The following is a 21609-nucleotide window of genomic DNA, read 5'->3' as shown; positions in this document are numbered from 1 at the left end:
ATTTCGATTGGAAATTATAATAAATTCGAGGAGTTTACTTCTAAAGCAACATTAGCCAACAGCTTCTACTTGCTTGAAAATACTTTTTAGTTCTTTATCAAATTAAATCCATTCGCTTTAAGAAGTAGCAAACGGTTTCTTTTTTTAATCCGTAGCATTGCAGAGAAGCTTTTCCTTTGCGTCTCAATAGGCATAAATACACAAAATAAGCAAGTATTTACTTATTATAAAATAAATCTACTTATTTTGATTTAATAATCAAATAATAATTTATCTTTTTGTGGTATAGCAATTCATCATTCTCTTTCATTTTATTTTATACAAACTTTAAAAAAAAATGCTTCAGAGAAATAAGACGGTTTGCTCGAACAAAGAAAGGTACCATTTATTTTCTTACAAAATAATGCTCATCAATCATTATAAAGTAGTATCTAGCTAAATTTAGTTGGCCAAGTAATGCAAAGCTATCCCATGTTGTCAGTTTGATCATACTGAAGTCATACAAAGTCCTGGGCAGAGTGATATGTAAGAAGCATTGTATGATATAAAGGCTGAGAAGAAAAGCAAAATTTATAACTATCAGCAAATAAGATTCATCCAAAGGAAAATGTATAATTATCAGCAAAATTTATAACTACCAAGTAGACGGATATCGTCAGAGCATCCAAAGGAAACAAAAGTATATTGCCGATGAAAATAGTGGCTCGCAAGGAACTCTATTGCAGCATCGGTTCATCTCCTAACTAAAGAAGCAAAACAGGTAACAACAGATGACATAATAATGCTGAAGATGTGTATATTTAGTTGCACAAGATATGCCATAGCAGTTTCACAAGGTTGGAGTAATTCAGTCCTCCTCTCTCTCTGGTGGAAGACCACATGGCAACAACATTTTCTGCAAGACAAGAGCACTCGAGATAAATTATTTCGGAAATCAAACATTAGGAAGCATAAAATGCAATGATTGTATCAAGACAATAGCTTTAGACCGAAGATCAATGAAGGACAAAATTGTTTACTATTACTGCCAAAATAACCTAACTCAGTGAGGTAAATTCAGAACAGCTTCCCTCTACCATATCTGTTTAGTGAATCACTGGAGTTCCTTATTCCACCATCTCAAGTTCTCCCACAGAATGTCATTAAGACATTAACCTTATCCCTCTCAAGCCTATCTTCTGTCACATGGAAACCATTTATTGCTGCAAAACAGTACAATACGTATGGTTTTAACACGTCTTACTGTGCTAAATAATGAAGTCAGTCTGCAACATGTTCATTTATCATGTAACTTGATGAGCATCTCAGTGACAACAGTTATTTTTTATCCTATCCAATTAGTGGAATAAGTTGAAAAAACAATTTGCTCTTGGCAGGTACAACTCCAGAATACACCACCATCATAATACTCTGTCATATATTATGAATAAATAAATGAATAGGTTTAGCTTCTTCCCTTAACTTACTAATCAATTTAACTCAGTGAGAGATTCTATTAGCTGCTGGCTTTAATCACATTAAAATAGATTGATTTCTATATTTTCTGGTAAGATACAAAATAAATTCTAATAATATACTTCTTGACAGACCAATTTGAGCTCCAAGGTTATATTGATCTTAATAACTAAAATTATTTATCTTCTGAAAATTATACACTATTCTCACAAACCTCATTTGAATTGTCTTAATAAGCAATCTCATTTTATCCTTGATTTTCACCATTTAAACAAGTATCCCATACTACTCAGCAAAAGCCCTGCTATCCTTATCATTGCTCAAGCTTCTTAATCTTGCAATAATTTTTTCATTCGGCCTCCCCTAACTCTACTGCCTATTTAGGAATCTCCCAAAGATACATGATCCTCTCACAACACTAACCTATCAAATTCTACATTAATCCCATATGTTAAATCTTTCTTTATATTCTAGCTCTTGAACTATCGCATATATTTGAAAAGACAAAGATTTCCCCTTGGCCAACAAACTCAGAAAAAAAGAAAGCGAGTTCATGACTAAGCAAGAATAAAGAGCATGTCAGAGTCATACGCATCAATATATTTTCTTAAATACATGTATGATACTACCACTCATGTAAAAATAAATACAAAAAAGCAAGCAATGAACTACGACTGACCAAATTATAGAAAACACGAAGTTATTCTTGTCACACCTCCTCCATATAATTATGTATACTATTATTAAATAGAGGTAGAGAGAGTTATCACAGACAAATGTCAATCAATAGGAGATTAATGTAAAGTCCAACCTGCATAAAGTTGTATCGTTCTCTCCCAATTGACTCATTCTCTGCTACAGCAAAATAGGCCAGCATGGGATAGTGACCAATATAAGACGCATAACTATCACGCTGGATATTCACTGCCCATTCACTGCAAAATTTTGTTAAGAATCAGCCAAAATCTTGTTCCAATACTGCAAAAGTATGAATTGTCTTTTTGACGACTTGGAACTTACAATCTACTTAAATCAGCATGCCCAGTTCCAACATACTTAGCCTGAAGGTGCTCAAGTTGGGAATTAATGTTGAACCTATCGCTAGCCTGCATAAAAGAAACAGAGACTTCTCATAAAGTGAAAACAATAGCAACTATGAAGCACAGACACTTGAAACAGCATGATGTGTTTGTGTCCTACACTTGTCGGACACTGAGACACTCGTTGGACTCTTGTTAGATACGTGTTGGATACTTCTACAACATATATGATATTTAATAAATTATAAAATAAATTTGAGTACTCTTTGGACACTTTTGCATACTCTTAAGATACTTTTTGGACATAAGATTTATCATATGCTATTAAATTTTATAATTAAAATTATCTATTGCAAGAATTTCTGTATATATTATAGAAATATAATGCAATAATCGCAAGTTAGTGTGTCCAAGAAAATTAATATTAATGCAAATTACTGTATAATCACAGATTTGCCTATGCGATCCACTATAATTAAGTTATAGTAGTTAGTTATTCATTCTCATAATATTGAATTGTATTGTCAAATATTAGTATTATCATTTTTTATTTTATGGTATTGTGTACATTTTATTTTTCTCTTATGAATAATTTATGCATGCCTAACAAGTTCAGAAAAATATTTCTTTAAACATATCAATCATATATATAATGCTTTTATGTATTTATTTTGTTGTGTCCTATTTTTTCAAGATTGGTCGTATTCCCGTGTCGAATCCATGTCTCATATAAGTGTCCATGCTTCTTAGAATAGCACTAAATATCTAGGTAGGTCCATTCTTGGGCTAAAGCCTGCTTTAGTGTTTTCCAAAGTCCAAATCTTACCTCTACAATGGGTATACTTGGCCAACAGTAAGACATTAATAAGAGAAAAGAAAACATCTAAAACAAATATGATACACAAGGGCAATAGAAACCAATATTGCTTCCATCATGATTATGCTTGAGTGACCCTAATATACCAATGCATAATGGTCTTAACATGAATGGCAGTGCTAATTTTAAGGTTACAAGATCATTCAAATAGTAAATCATTCATCTTAAATCCTCCTTTTATGACATAATAATTTACCAACTTAAAATGTCATTGGTGCCACTTGCTAGGCATCAATATGAATTTCTAAGGAATACTTTAATAGTTCAATTCCCATAATTCCCTCCAATTACTTAAAAAGAATCTGCTGTTTAATCATAGTACAGAATGGATGATCAAAGCTTATGAAAGTACAGTTGCGAGTGTGCTTGGCAATTCGTTCTACTTCAAACTTGCAGTACATGGGCTTAACTACAAGATGCGAATGCTGGTGTATGCATAGATACGGCAATTAAATTTCTTTCCAATGTATGTACAGATACACTGATTTCATATCCACACCCATAGTTTTGTCTGGATCAAATGGATTAGAGTACACATAATTAAATTACCACAAAGAAGGAATAAAGCCTTTACTTAGATTCCAAATTTCCAATAACTGAAAGAAAGAAAAAAAAAAAGAAAAGTTGCAGCAAATAATAACACTGTCAAATTTCAACAACCGGAATTTCCATCAGATCTCTAGTCAACTCGTGTATGCCAGTGTATGCATAGAGACTGCATCTGATAAATTACAACCTACATCTCCAAAATGAGATTTCTACTCGGCATCAAATAGCCTAGGGTTAGGGTTTTGCAGATGCGGTGTATAGATCGAAGGTTTTAGCGAGAGAGATGCTCGAAGTGGAAGACTTACCTGCATCGTTGCTGAGATGATCGATACGATGCTTAATCGCAAGAGAGCGCGAGAGCGAGAGCGAGATAGGAAAGAAAACAGCGGAGGTTGTAGTTGGCGTCGAGGGTTCGTCTTAAAGACCGAGATGTCGGTCTTGGTTACGGTTGGAGGAGCCCGACTCCGAGATGAATGATAATCGAATCAAAATGCTGACTGGGGAGGTCCAGGACAAACATTGTATAAAAAGAACCAACCATTTTCCATTTTCCATTTTCCATTATCACATTACAAAAAAATAAATATTAAAAGTGCATCTACTTTTTATATTATTAAGGACAAAGATTGTTATGTTTGAAATGTCTAATTTTTAGTATAAAATAATAGGGAAATTTTTATATTAGTATAAAATAAAATTGCTATTTTTTTATTTTTATTTTTTTTTATTTTGTTCTTTTTTATTCTAAGAGCTGAGACGATGATGAGAGGCGTACGAGAACCCACAAACACACATCTAAACTCTATTTTACCTCATTGAGCTTTCCGGCCGAGCTAAGCCTTAATTCATACTCCCTCCTCGACATACTCTTGTATTCTTTCCCAGCCTCACCATCTTGAGTGAGTCCGATTTCACCCCTACCCTGCTGTGATCTTTAGAAAATGTTCCAGGAAAATTTTTATATTGGAATAAAATGAGAATGCTACTTTCTGCTTAATAGTACTTTCTTCTTTATGCCTTCCACTACAAGCATTCTCCAAGAAATGCTCCAATATGGACATGCAAAACTTTTTGACATGGAGAGAGACTATTCATATATTGGAAATAGTTAATATGGACAGCAGAACCTCCCCCACAAATCTATGAATTCTTGACTTATCATGTAAGATGAACGAAGTACAAGTTTGCAAAGACAAATATAATCAAATTTGATCACTTCACTTGAGAGTTCAACTTGAGTAGCAGATCCAAGTCTCTTGCAATTGTAACGGGGGCATGAGTACCATAATTTTACATACAACCAAAGATTGCAACAACAACAAAAAATGATAAGGAAAGATTAAACTGAAGAAAAGATAAATATCTGCTCTCACATGACTGAAATGTTTACAAGGCCCTGGGTCTTTTAAAAGAGAACAAGTGATTCTTAGAAAATAAACCACTGGAAACTTTGATTCTTAGAAAATAAACATTACTATTTCATTGCATGACAGAGATCTCAACTCCTGTAAAACTGTTGCAGCAAGTACTGCTCTCTACAGCTCAAAAGTATTTGTCCATCTGAATGGCAAGGCACCTAGACGACTGCTAGAGTTCTTGATACACAAGGGGGAAACACAACAGGGTCTATGAAGAAGATGAGCTCTGGCTTTTTGAAATTTCAAATCTTGAAGGCAAGAGATTGAGGAAGCTCCCATGAAGAGATTCATCAGATTGATCATCTTCGTCTTCAGATTCTAAAAAATTTCCACAAAGAGAAATGAGAAGCCAGCACCAAATGAAAATTATTATCTTTTGAGTTGCTTGAATAAAATTCTAAAAACAGTACTTCAAAGTGATAAGTATTGCAGAGACAATCTATTCTGGATCTCGAACAATCCTATTTTGAAAAAGTGTCAGTACGTGTTGATAGATATTTCTTATCAAACCAGAGAAAAAAATGTTGATAGTTATCAGTGGTGTATCCTGAAATCAGGACATTGAAGCTTTTGGAACAGTAATTTTAATTTTCAAAGCATTTTACTCCTTAATCTTCCATGACCCATCAAATATGAAATTAACATTTGATACAAACAGGAAATGATAGCGTGGGTGGAAATTCCACCATATTTACAGGGAAAGCTGTATCGAGCACCACATCATTGATTATGTCAAAGTTAAGGTACTTTCGATTGCAACAGACTTTTGAATGTTAACACAACAAGTGAACTTCGAGCGAGTATCAGAAAGTGGTAATTATTTGCATAAAACACTAACCAGATGTTCCTGTAGTTTCTTAAAAAACAGCTCAAGTGGGAAAAGGTGCTGTTTCATGAAATTTTGTCATTGCATGCATACAGACTCTTGCATCTGTGCATATGAGAATGCACACAGATAGCAAAACTGACACACTCAACTAATAAAGTACCATTTTAAGAAGCCTCAAATAGTTATGGCAGGTTTCTAAATAATTCCAGTGAATCTCAAAAAGAAAGAGAAGAAAAGTTGACAGAAGAAGAATAGGAGATGGTACCAAATAGAGACTTGATGGTGGGCCTCTTTGATTTGCTCTTCTTCTTCAACTCAGCTGCAAAGTAAATAAAAGAAGAGTAATCAATCAGATTGATAAGCAGGCAGATAAATAATAAAAATGATATGGGAATCCTAAGGAATAGAATAGACTAAGGCATGTCGAACAACTGGCATGGTTAGAAAATTTCTGACAAACCCTTCAGGTGTAGAGGATTACTATTCCCCTGGTGTCTACTTGTCTATAAACAATTTAAACTTGCGCTAGTCATCTGATTGATTGTATTGCTGGAAGACAGATATATTCCAGAATCCCCAAACTCTTATAAAGATTCTAAGCAATTAAAAGGCTGTACTATTGAGTATTGACAACCTAACAGTCATAAAAATTAAGTTAGGAACATCAGATTCATGGATAAACTTGATTGCTGACTTTGTTCAATGTTTTTCCAGATAATATTACCAATTAACCCAATTCATAGATCATAAGATCAATTTGGATACTAAACCCATCCTGGCAAAAACAAAATACAACTGGGATGAAACATCAAACAGATCAAAGATTGGAAACTACACACAAAGCAAGATGTCACTAATAATATTATTGATAGCTTGCATTCAGATATCATCTTATACTCTGCTTCTTAGAAGTAAATGCACAAAGAAAGACAATATTTATGGGAAGTGGGAATTACCTATACCAGGCACTTCAGGATCATTTATTATTTCGAAGTTCTTATATGTATATCCAACAAAATTTATATCCTTCGACGAAAGCATCTGCAGGGGTCAGAAAAAGACCAACATAGGCATTGTTAAGAATAATACTAATAGTATATATGATATTGATAGGCGAGTATGGGAATAAGAAATTAGAGAAAATAATCAATCTACATAAGTAGATATCTTTTTCTATAGTAACTTGAGAAAAAGAAAATAAATCAATCTACATAAGTAGATCTCTTTTTCTATAGTAACTTGCTAGAGCATTTTTCTATAGTAACTTGCTTAAAATTTCTCCAAAAGATTAAAATTGTATAGCACACTAAAATTTTCAGTTAGTTTCATATATAGAGAAGTACAGGCTGCAATACTTTTAGTCATCTAATAGTCCAAGAGGGGCAAACGAAGCAAATGGATTCAATTGTAGGATATCCTCCACTCTAAATCGCACTAGATTACTAGCCAAATAAAGAAACACATTCAGCCAACTCAATATGCTGTTGAAAGAATTCAAAGAAGATCCCCACAGAAACAGATATCTTACCACCAAAAATATGTAGTTGCTCCAAGCATCAGAGAAACAAAAGAAAAGGATTCGATAGGTAATTAAGACATGAACAATAAAGATATGAAGACATAAGAAAGAGTGATCATTGCAAAAGCATGCAAAGGATAAAATGATAAAGTTAGTTCAAAACTCGGATAAAGATCTTATATTCGGTCCCAACTGACCAATCAAGCAAATGGCTTATGCTGACAACATAAGAAAAGTGATAGGAATAAGATTTTCAATTATTATTTCTTATTTTCGGATGAATTTTTATCGAAATACTATATTTGATTTTACAATGTCCGATTTGATTAAAACTCAAAAAAAAAAAACTAGGAGATTTGATTGTTAATCTGTTTTGAGGTAAATTTTGTTAGGATTTGATTGATTTTTAAGTAAAAAAGAGTCCAATTTTAATTATATATTAGATTAAGAAAGCTCTGATTAAGATCAATTTATGATTTAATGTAATCTCCTCATCTCTATATATAGAGGTGATGAAAATTCCAAAAAAAAAGAGAAGAACAAAATATGAGAAATAATATTTTTGTGGAAGATTCAATATTTATTCCTTTACCCTTCTACTCCCTCTTCTCCTCCCTCCTCTCCTCTCTTTTGTAGTGGATATTTGTTTCCTTTATCCTCCACAATCTAGGTGGATTTGATCTTCTTTCCCTCACAATTTGGCGGTTTATATTCTACCTTTTCTATCTATCTAGATATGCTAGTATGAAAAGGATACTTGGAGGCAAGTAAAGAGATTCATTAAGAACATATTTTTTTCTTGGGGGTGTGGATCTACATACCTTCTTATCTTTTGTGCATATCAATATATTTTCTCATCTCTAGGCCACATCAAAATGTCAATAATATATATCTTCTTCTGCTTTGTCAAGATGCAAAAGGCTATTCTAGGTATCTATTTCTTAGTACCATAACCAAAATGAACTCCAACATCCAAACTCTTGACTCTCTTCCAAATTGATATTCCAATATCTTCTCATCATTTTTTCCTACACTTCCTTTTGTTTTTCCTTTCTTTCTTAATGATTAACAAAGAGATGAGGTACCTTGAAATAAATAACTATTCTCATCACATATTGTCGTATTGATGTGTCGACTAGGCAAGGGTCGGTACATATAATGTCATGAAATTACTGGCATTGATACATAGGGAAAATCTTAATACTCCTATATAGTCCATACTGATCTCATACTAACCTATGCTAACCGTGTGTCAACCCGTATCAACCCTATGCAGCCTATGTCAATCACATGATGATCATATGATAAACTTTTGCACGTTATTTAGAAAGGAAGAATGGTTTACTAGTTCTCTATATCAATGTTTAGTTTCGATGGAAGCTCACAATGGGGACTGAACCATGGATTGTAAAATTGGTCGATCATGATCTACGCCAAACCCTAGACAGTTGACTGACATCCGGTAGGACTAGCATATCCTGATCGAGATCGGTCAGTTTAGGTTGACGTGATGTCCCCATCTCCATCACCTTCCTCCTCTCTCTTTCTCTTCCTACTATAGTCATTACTTCTCTGATGCAGAGATCTAGCTTCGGCAAACTCCAGCAATGGTAATCCAACTCCAGCGACCTCAATGTGATTTTTTGTATTTCTTTTTCTATCCTATTCTTCTTCACTGTGGTTTTTTTTCCTCTCTTCTTCCTCACTGTGGCAAATTTTTTTCACGAGAGCCAATTCGATATTCATTAAAGTTTTGAGTAAATACGTTTTTGTTTTTTAGGTTTCATGTGTGAGTAATTATTATTCTTTCTAAATTTTTAGAAAATTTTCTACTTTTTTAAATAATATTTAGAATTTATGTAATTAAAAAATAGTTCGATCTGATTCGGGCAACCGATACGTATTATTTTTTTAGGCGATTGATCCTGATTCTAATCCCGAGTTTCCAACCTTGGATTGATCATTAATGCGCAACGCAAACCATATTCTTTTTACCTATTTTATTTATTCCTAATTGTCACATATAAACAAAATAATTCCTTATAGGTAACTAATATCTCTTACATCTAACTTGATTAGAAATTCTTTTAATATCCAAATAGATTTTCTTACCTTGCCTTGATCAATGCTAACATTATAAAATCCCCCCCATCCTAACCCCTAAAAAATAATTGGAATATAGCGCATTCAAAACTAAATAATCCTATGGTTGTTTTGTCATTCTCAATAATCCTTTTTGTTTAGATCTATTTCTCTATTATAAAATAAGAATTGAGTTCGGAAGGCATTTAACAAACATTTAATCCTAAAAAAACAGATATATAAATCCATCATGAGAATGCTTGTTTAGAATACCGCCATGAATGACATGTCGGGTGGCTATTTTTCTGACAAAAGGCAACTCTTTGGCTGTGGCAAAACCCAGAAACTTACCCTTCTCAATAAAGTTAAGGATATTAAAATAGATGGGGTTCTAATACATAGACATATATTGTTGCGCGAGTCTGTCCTAGTGTAAGAGGCTTCCAATATTCCAGTGCCCAGAAGGCAAGACTTAGACAGCCTCTCCTTCATGGCCAAACAGGATGTTTCTTTGTCTTGCTAGGTCATCAGGGCAGGTGCTCAAGTATTCATGCGGATTCATTTTCTAACCAAGTTCCACTACTATAGGTTCAGCACAGCATGCACCATATGTAGAAACCAACATTTACTCTCTAAAAGACTAAAACTATCAAGTAGATATTACTTCCTTGATGATCTAATTCTGTCTTTTAAGTTCATTCATTAATCCTCATGCACAATTAACAGCAATTGAGAACCAAACATTCTGCATTTCTACTCCTTTCTGAAACTACCAAATAGATATTGTCCCTTATAGTTTTGTCCTTTATGAGCTTATCAATGCACTTATCAATCCTCAAAATTGTGCATGCATATGAAAATTTAAAAGTTTTCTGCAAAATAGACAAGTATGTTCCATATTTGTCAACAGAAAATTTTCACTTCTCAGAGAGCAGCTCCTCTCATTTTCATCATGTATAAAAAAAATTGACCAAAAAAGAAAACAACTAAAGACAACTATGATAAAAGGAAGGAAAGTCCTGAAGCTATACAGGTGAAAAGAACACATGCAGAATAGCCTCAAGAGCATTATTTACCTTTCTCCAAGGGCCTGACCTTGAAGATGTCTGAATCTGGTCTCTAGACTGCAACCATACATAATTAAAAAGATAAGTAGGAGTATATTTAGTGATAGAGTGTCAGCAACAAGGGAGAAAAAAGTAGAAGACTATATCATGAAAAAGGTTACCTCATCAAACTTCTCAAAGTTTTGGGTATCCAACTCATCTTTAACCTCTGGTACAAATGCAGCCTCCATTTGATATAATCTGTCCCACTCAGTTCCTCTAAACCAAGGGTGGGCCTAAAATTGATGGAATAATTAATAATATGATAAAGTTCCTCAATAAAAACCCAAGTAATCTATTGCAAGAGGTTCAGACGTCAAATCCATCTGGCATTAACAACCTTTATCTCATTGGCACCTTTAGTGCCAAGACGCTGGTCAACATTGCATAAGAGCCTGCTGATGAGATCTTTTGCCTCTGTAGATAGTTTTGCTTCTTCAGGAAATTTCAAGTGTGTTCTCCAATTTACTATCTGTACAAGCCAATATTGCATATGTTACTTTTTCATACTGGATGTCTCCTTGCAATACTATTAGGCAGAAAAAAGTCAAAAACAAGAAACTATTTATATAGCTAAATAATCTTCTTGAGCGTTGAAAGAGAAAAGAATATGAATCAGGTGTCTAGATAAGCACATAATATGATTTCAAATGCTATAGGCTTCACAAAGAACTACAAAGTTACAAAATAGACGTAACAGACTAACAGTGAGACATAGTTAGAATTTTGTACTGACAATTCGTATATAAAAAGACCTATTTGGATGTATTTAAAATACTTTGAAAGAGCATGACTATAGAAGACTTAAATTTTTATATATCATACACTCAAATAAGTAAAAGATATCTTTTGGATCATTAGAAAGGTGTTTGAATTTTTTCATGACATGTTAGGCAGTATGAAAGCCATCTTAGAAGTATTCGAACAGTTTCATAATGTTTGGAGTAATACAAGAAAAAGCTCTTGGTTGTTCGAATGCCCAGGTTGAGAAAGTTTGAGTTTTGGTCCAATTTCAAGTGATTTTTTTGGTTTTTTTTCTCTACACCTATATAAATCAAATAACCCTAGGTCATGGGTTACGCTGAGAGATTATTCTTTACAGCCCTAAAGATATTTATTGAAACATTCTTAGAGATCAGAGAATATTAGGGTTGATTGTTGTTGCTACTTTCTTTCTTGGAGTAAGTTATTGTCTCGAAGGTCATTAAGATAGGACATCCAATCTTGAAGGTCATTGAGATCGATTGATGAACCACTTAGAAGCAATTCATTGCAAGTTCTAGAGATAAAAAAAAATTCAGATAGAGCTATGTGATTCAACAAGGGGTCTATTAGTGGTTCTTGCATTTGCAACATTTAGTAATGGTTGATTTGATCTTAGGACAAAGATCCGTGTTCCACGTAAAAAATCTTGTGGTGTTTGCCGTTTTTAACTTTTTTTGACTTGCTTTATATTTTTTATTATTTGCATAATATTGAATGTTCACAGTAAGCATTCATTTCCTAAATTAAGGTTAGCATAAATTCCACAAATATAAGATGCTAAAGATAAATAATTTAGATTGATTATATAAGCCAAAATTGGAAACACAAGCTCCTTCATATTCATATATATATATATATTCAATTGATCATTTACCTTCCTGCATGTCGCCATTGGTTCATCCGAATAAAATGGAGGATAACCCACGAGCATTTCATACATGATAGCTCCAAGTGACCACCTATAAGAAGAAAAAGCATTACTTCTACCATATAAAGTACGATAATCTAGCTGCATAGGAAACAACATAAAAGAAATTACCAATCACATTCCATCCCATAACCCTTTTTCAGCAAGACTTCTGGAGCAATATAGTCAGGTGTGCCAACAGTAGAGTACGCCTGCAGATATCCAAAACTTAATATAGATAAGGCAGACTAAGCAGAAGTAAATGTATACCTGGTTAAAATATCTCCAAAAGCTGTAAAATTTACATTTATGTGAAGATTCAGGAAAATATTACTCTTTCATGATGAGGCTAGGTGGAAAACTACATATGTTTTCACATTTTATAGCTAATTGTTACCGGTTAACATGATGTTGAGCAAGTTCTAGTAACAGTGTATATAAAAAGAGGGTCTAGTGACTCCAGACTGCCAAATACAATGATTTGATCTAGGATACAGATCTGCATACCAGAACACCTTACATTCCGTGGGGATTTATTAATGTGTCACTAGTATCTCGTTTCCTTCTTCTTCAGAAGCACAGATCACACATCACATTCAAATTTATTTGGCAATATTCTCACTTTCTCAGCTAAGCAAAGGGCCATGCTATCATCTCACTATTTCTAAAAAGCACTCAATTAATCTTTTTCTCCCACTTGTGAAACTTCCCACCACAATAGAATAACTCCAACTAATTGTATACATTATGTCATACATTTGGTATAACAAAACCATCTACAGGATTAGCAATTTTCAATTATTGCTACTCAGAATGGCCAACTTGCCACACATTCTTCTTGTTTCGACCGAAAATTGTCAGTGACATGGCATGGGGGCATCAGCAAGTGGATGGAGAAGGCATAGCCTTCAATACATATGCCAGTCGGCCAATCCCGATGCCTAGCCTGCCAATGACATGTTACTTGTGCAATGCCTGGCATTGTCCAATTTCAACAAGTATAAAATACCATGAGTCCAAGACTGAGCCAAAATCCAAAACAAATACCAAGGAAACAAATCTAATGACATGACAAAATGTACTTACCAATGTTCTTCTATTCCTTTGCCAGTGCTCCAGTTGTTCTTGTTGTGTGCGCTTCGGTAAAGATGGACGACCATCACTTTGTAAAGACCCACTATAATTCTTTCCATGTGCCATGTCCTTTTCATGTAAGTTGGGAAAACTACGGCAATCTAGTGGTTTACATAGTCCAAAATCTGACAATTTCAGGTGACCATATCTGTCTAGTAACAGATTATCAGGCTTGATATCTCTGAACAACAAAGAAGTAGAACTTTACTGTGCTGAAAAATCCAAAATGAAAAATGAGGCTCTGAAAAGCCAAATCACATTTGCAACCTCAACAGACCTGTGAATGTAGTTGTGTTTATGGATCGATTCTATGGCCAGAACTGTCTCAGCAACATAGAATCTTGCTTCATCCTCAGTTAATGTATCCTTCCTCATAAGCAATGTCATCATGTCTCCACCAGGTAGATATTCCATGATAAGGTATAAGTATTCATTATCTTGGAAGGAACAATAGAGCTTCACTATACAGTTACTATCAACCTCAGCAAGAAGATTCCTTTCTGCCTTAACATGCTCTACCTAGACAAATTCCAATTCAAGACTATAAAACTGACCAGAAGTAAGACATACACACCAAATAGACTTGTAACCTAACAAAGCACCCCCATGTTTTGCAATTCAAATATGTAATACCTGTCCTCGACGTAGCATTTCTGACTTCCTAAGTTTCTTCATTGCATAGACATGATCAGTAGTCTTTTCCCTGCAAACTCTGACCTGAAGTATCAAATCGAATATTAGCTATAAGCAAAAAAAGATATTTCTGATTAAAATATAATTGATACAGAAAAAGGTAAAAGTATTGAGACTATGGAAGTTAGGTGCCTGGATACAAAAGATAGGACTTAGGTTTCATCTTGCAAATTTGCAATACAAAATCATAAGCCATCAAAAGGAAAAAGAAAATCTTCCCACAAGGAAACAGTCAGAAAATTTGACATCAGAATTTATCTGTCTTACAGACTGTTGATCTCATCTAATAAGCAGGACATCTGGAAAAATGTCAAAATGTTTATTCTGCTGTAAATTCAAGCTTAAGATTTATTAGCAGAAAGGTAACTTATCTCGACAATATTCATCAGTACAACTTTAACAATTCCAAGTACAAACTGCAAACAAAGAATTACTATCGAACAAAGAAACAGCTAACATGCACAAACAGAAAACCTGATGCTGGCTCTCATCAATGCGAGATTGGAATGGGAAAGATGTATACAACCCTACTCCATTTCTAATGAGACTATTCCTATAACTTGAACTTGGGTGGACAGATGCAGGACTCACCATCGGCCAAGTGAAACCCTTAAACAAATAAGATAAATAATGCTCTTACTTGCCAATAAAGTGCAGCTAGGTTCTGCTTGCAACTCAAGGGAAGGAACATCTTTGAAAGAAATTCCTGCATACATAAAATTCTATATTTCTAAATGCTCCCTTTTGATAGGTTCCGACCCGACGGAGCACTATCAAGCAATACCACAAGATAATGGTTAAAATAAAGAAGAAAACAAACCCTAGCCCCCCGACTAGACTTGAGAGAGAAGAGATAAGATTAGTCAGTTAAGGAAAGAAAACAAGTCAAAACCTAATCAAACACAAAACTAAACCATTGGGTGTTCAAATGGCTTGAGCGATGTTCGAACGCATTGAAATTTCCCCAGGCAAACCGGACTTGCATTCGAACGGAAGGAAGGTCGTTCGAATGCTTCCAACGCCCTTTTTGCTCTCAGGAGCTGGCATTCGAACGCCATGAAGGCTGTTCAAACGCGCAGCCTAAGATTCGTCCATTTCAACAAATGTTCTCCTCCCGCAGCCAGACATCATCTCCTTTGATATATAGAACAACGAGAGTGATTAGACCTCCATTCCTATCACCTTTATTCATCTAATCTACTAGTATTCATCTTAGCAACCTTACAACAGAAACAGGAGAATGACCAGCTTCATGGCCACAACACAATTGGGAAAAACATGTAGTACATGGTTCAAAGCTCATAAACTAGCACAGAAACAGACCTCACCAAATGCACCCTTTCCTATCATTGTTAGCAATTCAAAATCATCAACCCCCATTTTATGTCTCTGAAGACGCATGTATTCTGTCTCCTTCTTTTCCAAGTGTTTTAAAATATTATTCTGCTCTTCTTCAGACACGTCAGCATCTGCAAGCTTCCTCTCCAAACTGTAACGCCTGTACCAAGCAATAATCATTGGTTAAAGAATGAGAAGAAACTACAATGAAGTTCGATAAATAAGTGAACAGACAACTTTCCCCAAGTATTCTAACATTGCACCAACAATCCGATTACTCTATGACTCGTCTGCTGCAATCCTTTTTCTTTTGTCAATAAATAGTATTTGTCTCAAAATGAATAAGTATGTAGCAGAAAGCATGCAAAGTGTCATTTTACCATTTATATTCATTTCACTCATTTGCTTATGGAATTAAGAAACAATCGTATTATCCTATACAGCATATATGATGTATAACACATTAATTACTTATACATTATCAATGGGAAAAAAATTGAGATAACTGAATGTGATTGTGGGAACATTAAATAACAAATTATGTTAAATATTACAATATAAATGACATAGAAAGAAAGAGAAATTGCACGCCATGCAAAAGTTGACCTCACCATCTTCAGTGTTTCACTTTTCCAAGCACATTGACATAAGAAGCAATTGAACATAGATCAATCTAGTAAATCACACAAGTTGATTATTCTTTTTCCAGAATTACAGTTCCTCAAATTAATAAGTATCTATAACCTAAAAAGAACAAGAAAGAAATATAGGCTTTACCGAGGAATTGTATTTATCAAAAGATACGTAAGGAACAGAAAACAAGGAAATAATATTATAGCAGCAATACCGCTCCTTACGCTCCTGCAAGTTCTTCATCTGCTCTTTGTAGTGATTTTCTATATACTGCTTTGCAGCCGCAACTCTTTGCTTGGTTGCATTTGAAGGAGCATCCTCACTCCCTTCCTTCCCACTGGGCGGCATATCCTTCTTCCTAATTGCAGATTTTTCTCTAGGCTGGAATTTATTGAACCAACTCCTTGCAGAATCCATCAGTCCCCACAAGAATATCAACCCGAATTTTTATCCACCTTGAAGGAAAAAAAAGAACCGTTCTCTTTCCTAATACCCTCTATCAAGAATTCTGTATTTTTTTTTTAATATACATATAAGTATGTCAAGAACTCTGCATCAACCTTCAATGGTAAGCATGGTGACGAAGAAATTACCAGCTGGAGTATTTACAGAAGAAGAAAACCGAGCTCAATTCTCCCCCCTTAATATATAAAGAAAGAAACTTTAATTTAACCCCCAAAAAAAAAAGAAAGAAAGAAAAAAAAGATGATGCATATGTGTCAAACATCAACATCTAGTTTCGATCTCCTCATATCAAGCAAATCAAGAATCGATCTTTATTGCAGATTCCACGACCAGCGGAGCAAAGAACGCTCAAAATTCTCAAAACGACACCATAACCACCAAATCACCAATAGCAATGCCTACCAAGAACACCAACACCGTGGCCAAACCCACATCAGAAAAGGAAACACCGCCAACCCACCTAAATCAACCAATCCATCTCGACGCACCCACTCCAACTCAAAATCACTCCGGAAAGAACTCACGATACCCCAATCCGATGACAATGCCTCCCGACCAGAACGAGGACCGCGAGGTGGGACAAGAAAGGAGCCCTAAATTCGGGGGAGATCGCAGGAAAAGCGGGGTCTAAAAAAGGAAAAGGGGATAGGATTAGGGCAAATGCCACCTAAATCGGAGGGTGCTTCGGATTACCGCTCAATGAGGGCGTGGAGAAGACTCCTCGGACATCGCCATTCCCGCTCCATCGAAACAACGGCCTCTTGAGCGCTTCCCACCTGACGGTTACCGGATTCGCTATTTTTTTATGAATTTAAAAACCACATATATATATATATAATAATAATAATAATAATAATAATAATAATAATAAATAAATAAATAAATAAATAAAAGGTTAAAATGTAGACCAGATCCCCTGGTTTTCTTTTTTCTTTTTTAATTTTCATCTGAAAGAAAAGTTTCTTTTTCTCCAATAAGCCACCTAAATTTAAATCCTTAGCTTTTTAAAAGTTTAAAAATATTAACAAACATATGCAAATATGTAATAAACCCTTCTTTCTTAAAGTTTAAAATGCCAAACATTTATCAATGATTTTTACTTCGCATAGAATAAATATTTTTTGTTGTAATATAATATTAGATAAAATATTGGTAAATAGGCCTTTTTTTAATCTAAGTTTAATTTTAATTTTAATTATAATTAGTTAGATAGAAATAATGACATGATTTTCTTAGAAGAATAATATTATAACACTTTACAGATATTTTACAAACAAAGTGAAATAGTTTGACTTCTCTTTCTATCTCATAGTCATCGCTATCAATTAATAACATAATACTATATTAAAAATATTTTCAGTAGGCATAGCATTATTCTTTTAAATTACACAAAGATTTCGATAAGAGTAATAATATTTTTAATAATATAGTGAGAATTATAATATTTTTAAATCCCACACCTTTTTTTTTATAATTTGCCAATCATAATAAGATTAGAATTCAAAATGAGCTAATTCTTGAAAATCAAATAAAGCACCACATAAAATATATGCTAATATATCAATTGTGTGCTTCTAATGATTCCAGTCACATTCACTTAAATATTATGGTCCTTCATGTATTCAAAAATATAATAAAGTTTATTAAATGCGCTAAAGTTTCGAGATTAATTTAACTTTTATTGAATTAATTGTGGATATTGCCCAAAAAATATTTCTCAATAAATATACCCTAAAGTATACCAACTACCATCTCTTAAAAAAACAAAAGAAAAATACACCAACTACCTTAGTGGTATATATATATTCTTTGCTATGGGAATGTGCAGAAACGTGCCAGAAAAAATAAATGTTGAACTGAAATTAGTAGCAACGTGGTGGGATGTCATGTTTAATTTTATCTACCCGAATCCGATATGCATATATGGATCGTAGCCGAATTAATGCAGGCCCATTAGATGATTCTTAGTGCGTCTATTATTCAAGCCAGTTTTAAATATATTTTTTCCTTCATAGGATTCCATGTACAACAAATAAGCACTATGTCAATCATCAAGGTATTATATCCCTGTGGTGCAAATAATTGGAATAGTACATCTCATTACCTTCTCTCTTTAACTTAGCATCAAACCACTCATCTAGGCTCTATTGATGACCATGGAGAAGTTCTTAGTTCCATCCTCTCTGTTCCTTTCCTTGTACTTACTAACTCTTGTCGTTGCCATCCATTGCCACGGCAATGCTGATGCAGGCCAAATCCAGACCTACATAGTCCATGTACAACGGCGCAGTGATAGTGTTAAGTTGTTCTCAGGCATAGACATTGAGAACTGGCACAAGTCCTTCTTGCCAAACACCACACTGGACTCCGGCGAGCCGCGGCTGGTGTACTCGTACCGGGACGCGATCGGAGGATTTGCGGCGAAGCTCACCGCCGACGAAGTTATGGCGATGCGGTCGTCGGAAGGCTTCGTCGCGGCCCGGCCCGATGAGAGAATCCAATTGGCCACAACCTACACTCCTGGCTTCCTGGGCCTGAGCAAATTGGACCATGGAATCTGGCATGAGTCAGTCTATGGGACTGGAGTCATTGTTGGGGTCATAGACAGTGGCATTGCACCTAACCACATTTCCTTCAGTGATGCCTCTATGCCAACCCCTCCTGCCAAATGGAAAGGCCAATGTGGCTTCCTTAACGTGTCATTCTGCAACAACAAGATCATCGGTGCGGCGGCATTCGACGGCGGCCGGCGACCGGTGCTGGCGGTCGTCGAAGACGACAGTAACGGCCACGGTACTCATGTTGCGGCGACGGTGGCCGGACGTCCCACTGCTGATGCCAATGTGCTAGGCAATGCCAAGGGCATAGCATCAGGAATTGCACCAAAAGCCCACCTAGCTATCTACAAAGTTTGTTCCAGAGATGGTTGCAACATTAGTGATATCCTAGCAGGAATAGACCAAGCCATCAATGATGGAGTGGATATTCTCTCAATTTCTATAGCCAGTAATCACGCTAGGCCATTCTATGATGATCCAATTGCCATAGGATCACTCTCTGCAGTCAAGAAGGGAATTGTTGCATGTCTACCTTCAGGTAATTCTGGGCCATATAGAAGCATTATATATAATGATGCCCCGTGGATCGTCACCGTCGGCGCTAGCTCCACCGATCGACGGATAAGTGCCACGGTGCAGTTAGGCGGCGCAATGGCAGTCAACGGAGAATCTACTGCCGGATCGACGGATTTCAATTCGACATTTTTACCGATTTTTTTCGCAGGATATAAAGGTTGCAAAAGAGGCACATTTGATGGTATTAATGTAGAGGGAAAGATTGTTGTATGTGTAGGTGGATATGGCAAGAGCACAGCCATGGCAAGGCTAGTTAAGGAGGCTAAAGGAGCTGCTATGATAGTGTTAAATCCTATTGAGTTAGGCCACACTACATTTGCTGAGGTAGATGTGATTCCAGTAGTCCATTTGAGCCATAAGAATGCACTCAAGCTTATGTCCTACTTAGAAGTGACTGCATCTCCCAGAGCAAAGATCATAGCCCATGGCACACAATTCGGTGCCCGGCCGGCTCCGGCGGTGGCCGCCTTTTCATCGCGGGGGCCGAGCTTGATCAATGGTGGCATCCTGAAGCCAGATGTGATTGCACCTGGTGAGAATATAGCAGCAGCCTGGCCACTTGAATCTGATTCTAATTCATCAGACATAGCTTTCAACTTCTTAACTGGCACATCCATAGCCACTGCTCATGTCTCTGGCGTCGTGGCTTTGCTCAAAGCCACTCATCCACATTGGTCACCAGCTGCAATGAGATCTGCAATCTTAACAACTGCTGATAGACTAGACCTTGATGGGCTGCCAATTTCCGACGAGCAACACGGCGAATTTGCAAGTGTTTTCGCAACCGGCGCCGGCGTAGTGAATCCAGTACTAGCTAGCAATCCAGGATTGATCTATGAACTGCATTACTATGACTACATCCATTACCTTTGTGGGCTAAACTACACTGATGAACAGGTTACAGTCCTCGCCCGCCGTCGCACCTATTGCTCAAGAACGCGAAAAAGTTACGCAGATCAATTGAATTATCCATCAATTTCAGTATCTTTAGACATCAACAACATTGAGAAGAATATTACTAGGCATGTAACGAATGTAGGGGAAGCTAAATCCAGATACATGGTAACAGTGGAGGAACCAAATGGAGTACAAGTAGATGTTATCCCAAACAAGCTTACATTTTCCAAGCTAAATCAAAGGAAAAGGTTTCACGTTAAATTGAGGATCAAAGATGTGAATTTGATGAAAGACAAAGTTTCAGAAGGGCAATTATGGTGGATCTCAGAGAAGCACAATGTGAGGAGTCCCATATGCATCACCTTCACATATAGTTTGGTCTCCTAAATAGATGTATTATATCACTTGTTGCTCTTTAGGAATATTTTTAATTTATGCCTCATCTCTTACATGTACATAGAAAAGCTGCAAATTATTTAGTTTTTAAGTACAATTTAGTTTTATTCTTTAAGATATTAAAAGGTAAAATGTGAAGATTGAGTGATAAGATTCGTATCATAAACTATTCCGCTCACCAACCATTTGATGGAATTGAGAGGGATAGTGGTATATTTAATGCCACTAACCACCTTTTTGTGATTCCCCTTTAGTTGAAGAGTCAGATGTTGAAGTCGCCGTCAACCCCAAAAGAATCAATAATTCAACTCCTCTTTTCTACAATTGAGACTGTATAAATTCTCACTATCTTATCTTAAAACGAGGACAAAG

General features: G+C 35.5%; 3 protein-coding genes across 3 annotated transcripts; 1 reads left to right on the top strand and 2 right to left on the bottom strand.

Moving 5' to 3' along the window:
* Nucleotides 1-552: 552 nt before the first annotated feature.
* LOC140764265 (uncharacterized protein At4g14342) lies at nt 553-2567 on the bottom strand. The gene is made up of 3 exons (XM_073102735.1): nt 2476-2567; nt 2267-2390; nt 553-895 (listed from the first exon to the last, which is right to left on the bottom strand). The coding sequence occupies exons 1-3, from the start codon at nt 2565-2567 to the stop codon at nt 848-850; spliced, it is 264 nt and encodes an 87-aa protein (XP_072958836.1). The 3' UTR covers nt 553-847.
* Nucleotides 2568-5149: 2582 nt separating this feature from the next.
* LOC140765817 (uncharacterized) lies at nt 5150-17592 on the bottom strand. The gene is made up of 14 exons (XM_073105070.1): nt 17504-17592; nt 16560-17437; nt 15698-15872; nt 14315-14398; nt 13959-14200; nt 13634-13862; nt 12680-12759; nt 12515-12599; nt 11216-11347; nt 10998-11111; nt 10846-10893; nt 7125-7209; nt 6434-6487; nt 5150-5657 (listed from the first exon to the last, which is right to left on the bottom strand). The coding sequence occupies exons 2-14, from the start codon at nt 16760-16762 to the stop codon at nt 5548-5550; spliced, it is 1641 nt and encodes a 546-aa protein (XP_072961171.1). The 5' UTR covers nt 16763-17437; nt 17504-17592; the 3' UTR covers nt 5150-5547.
* A 1350-nt stretch (nt 17593-18942) lies between these two features.
* On the top strand, nt 18943-21608 carry LOC140764213 (subtilisin-like protease). The gene is made up of 2 exons (XM_073102654.1): nt 18943-21180; nt 21492-21608. The coding sequence occupies exons 1-2, from the start codon at nt 18961-18963 to the stop codon at nt 21573-21575; spliced, it is 2304 nt and encodes a 767-aa protein (XP_072958755.1). The 5' UTR covers nt 18943-18960; the 3' UTR covers nt 21576-21608.
* Nucleotide 21609: the final 1 nt, after the last annotated feature.

This window comes from Typha angustifolia, chromosome 8, assembly GCF_048772165.1.
Source record: "Typha angustifolia cultivar Huaian chromosome 8, ASM4877216v1, whole genome shotgun sequence".
NCBI lineage: Eukaryota > Viridiplantae > Streptophyta > Magnoliopsida > Poales > Typhaceae > Typha > Typha angustifolia.
Note: the sequence above shows the minus strand (reverse complement) of the source record. Positions and strands in the feature narration are given on the sequence as shown.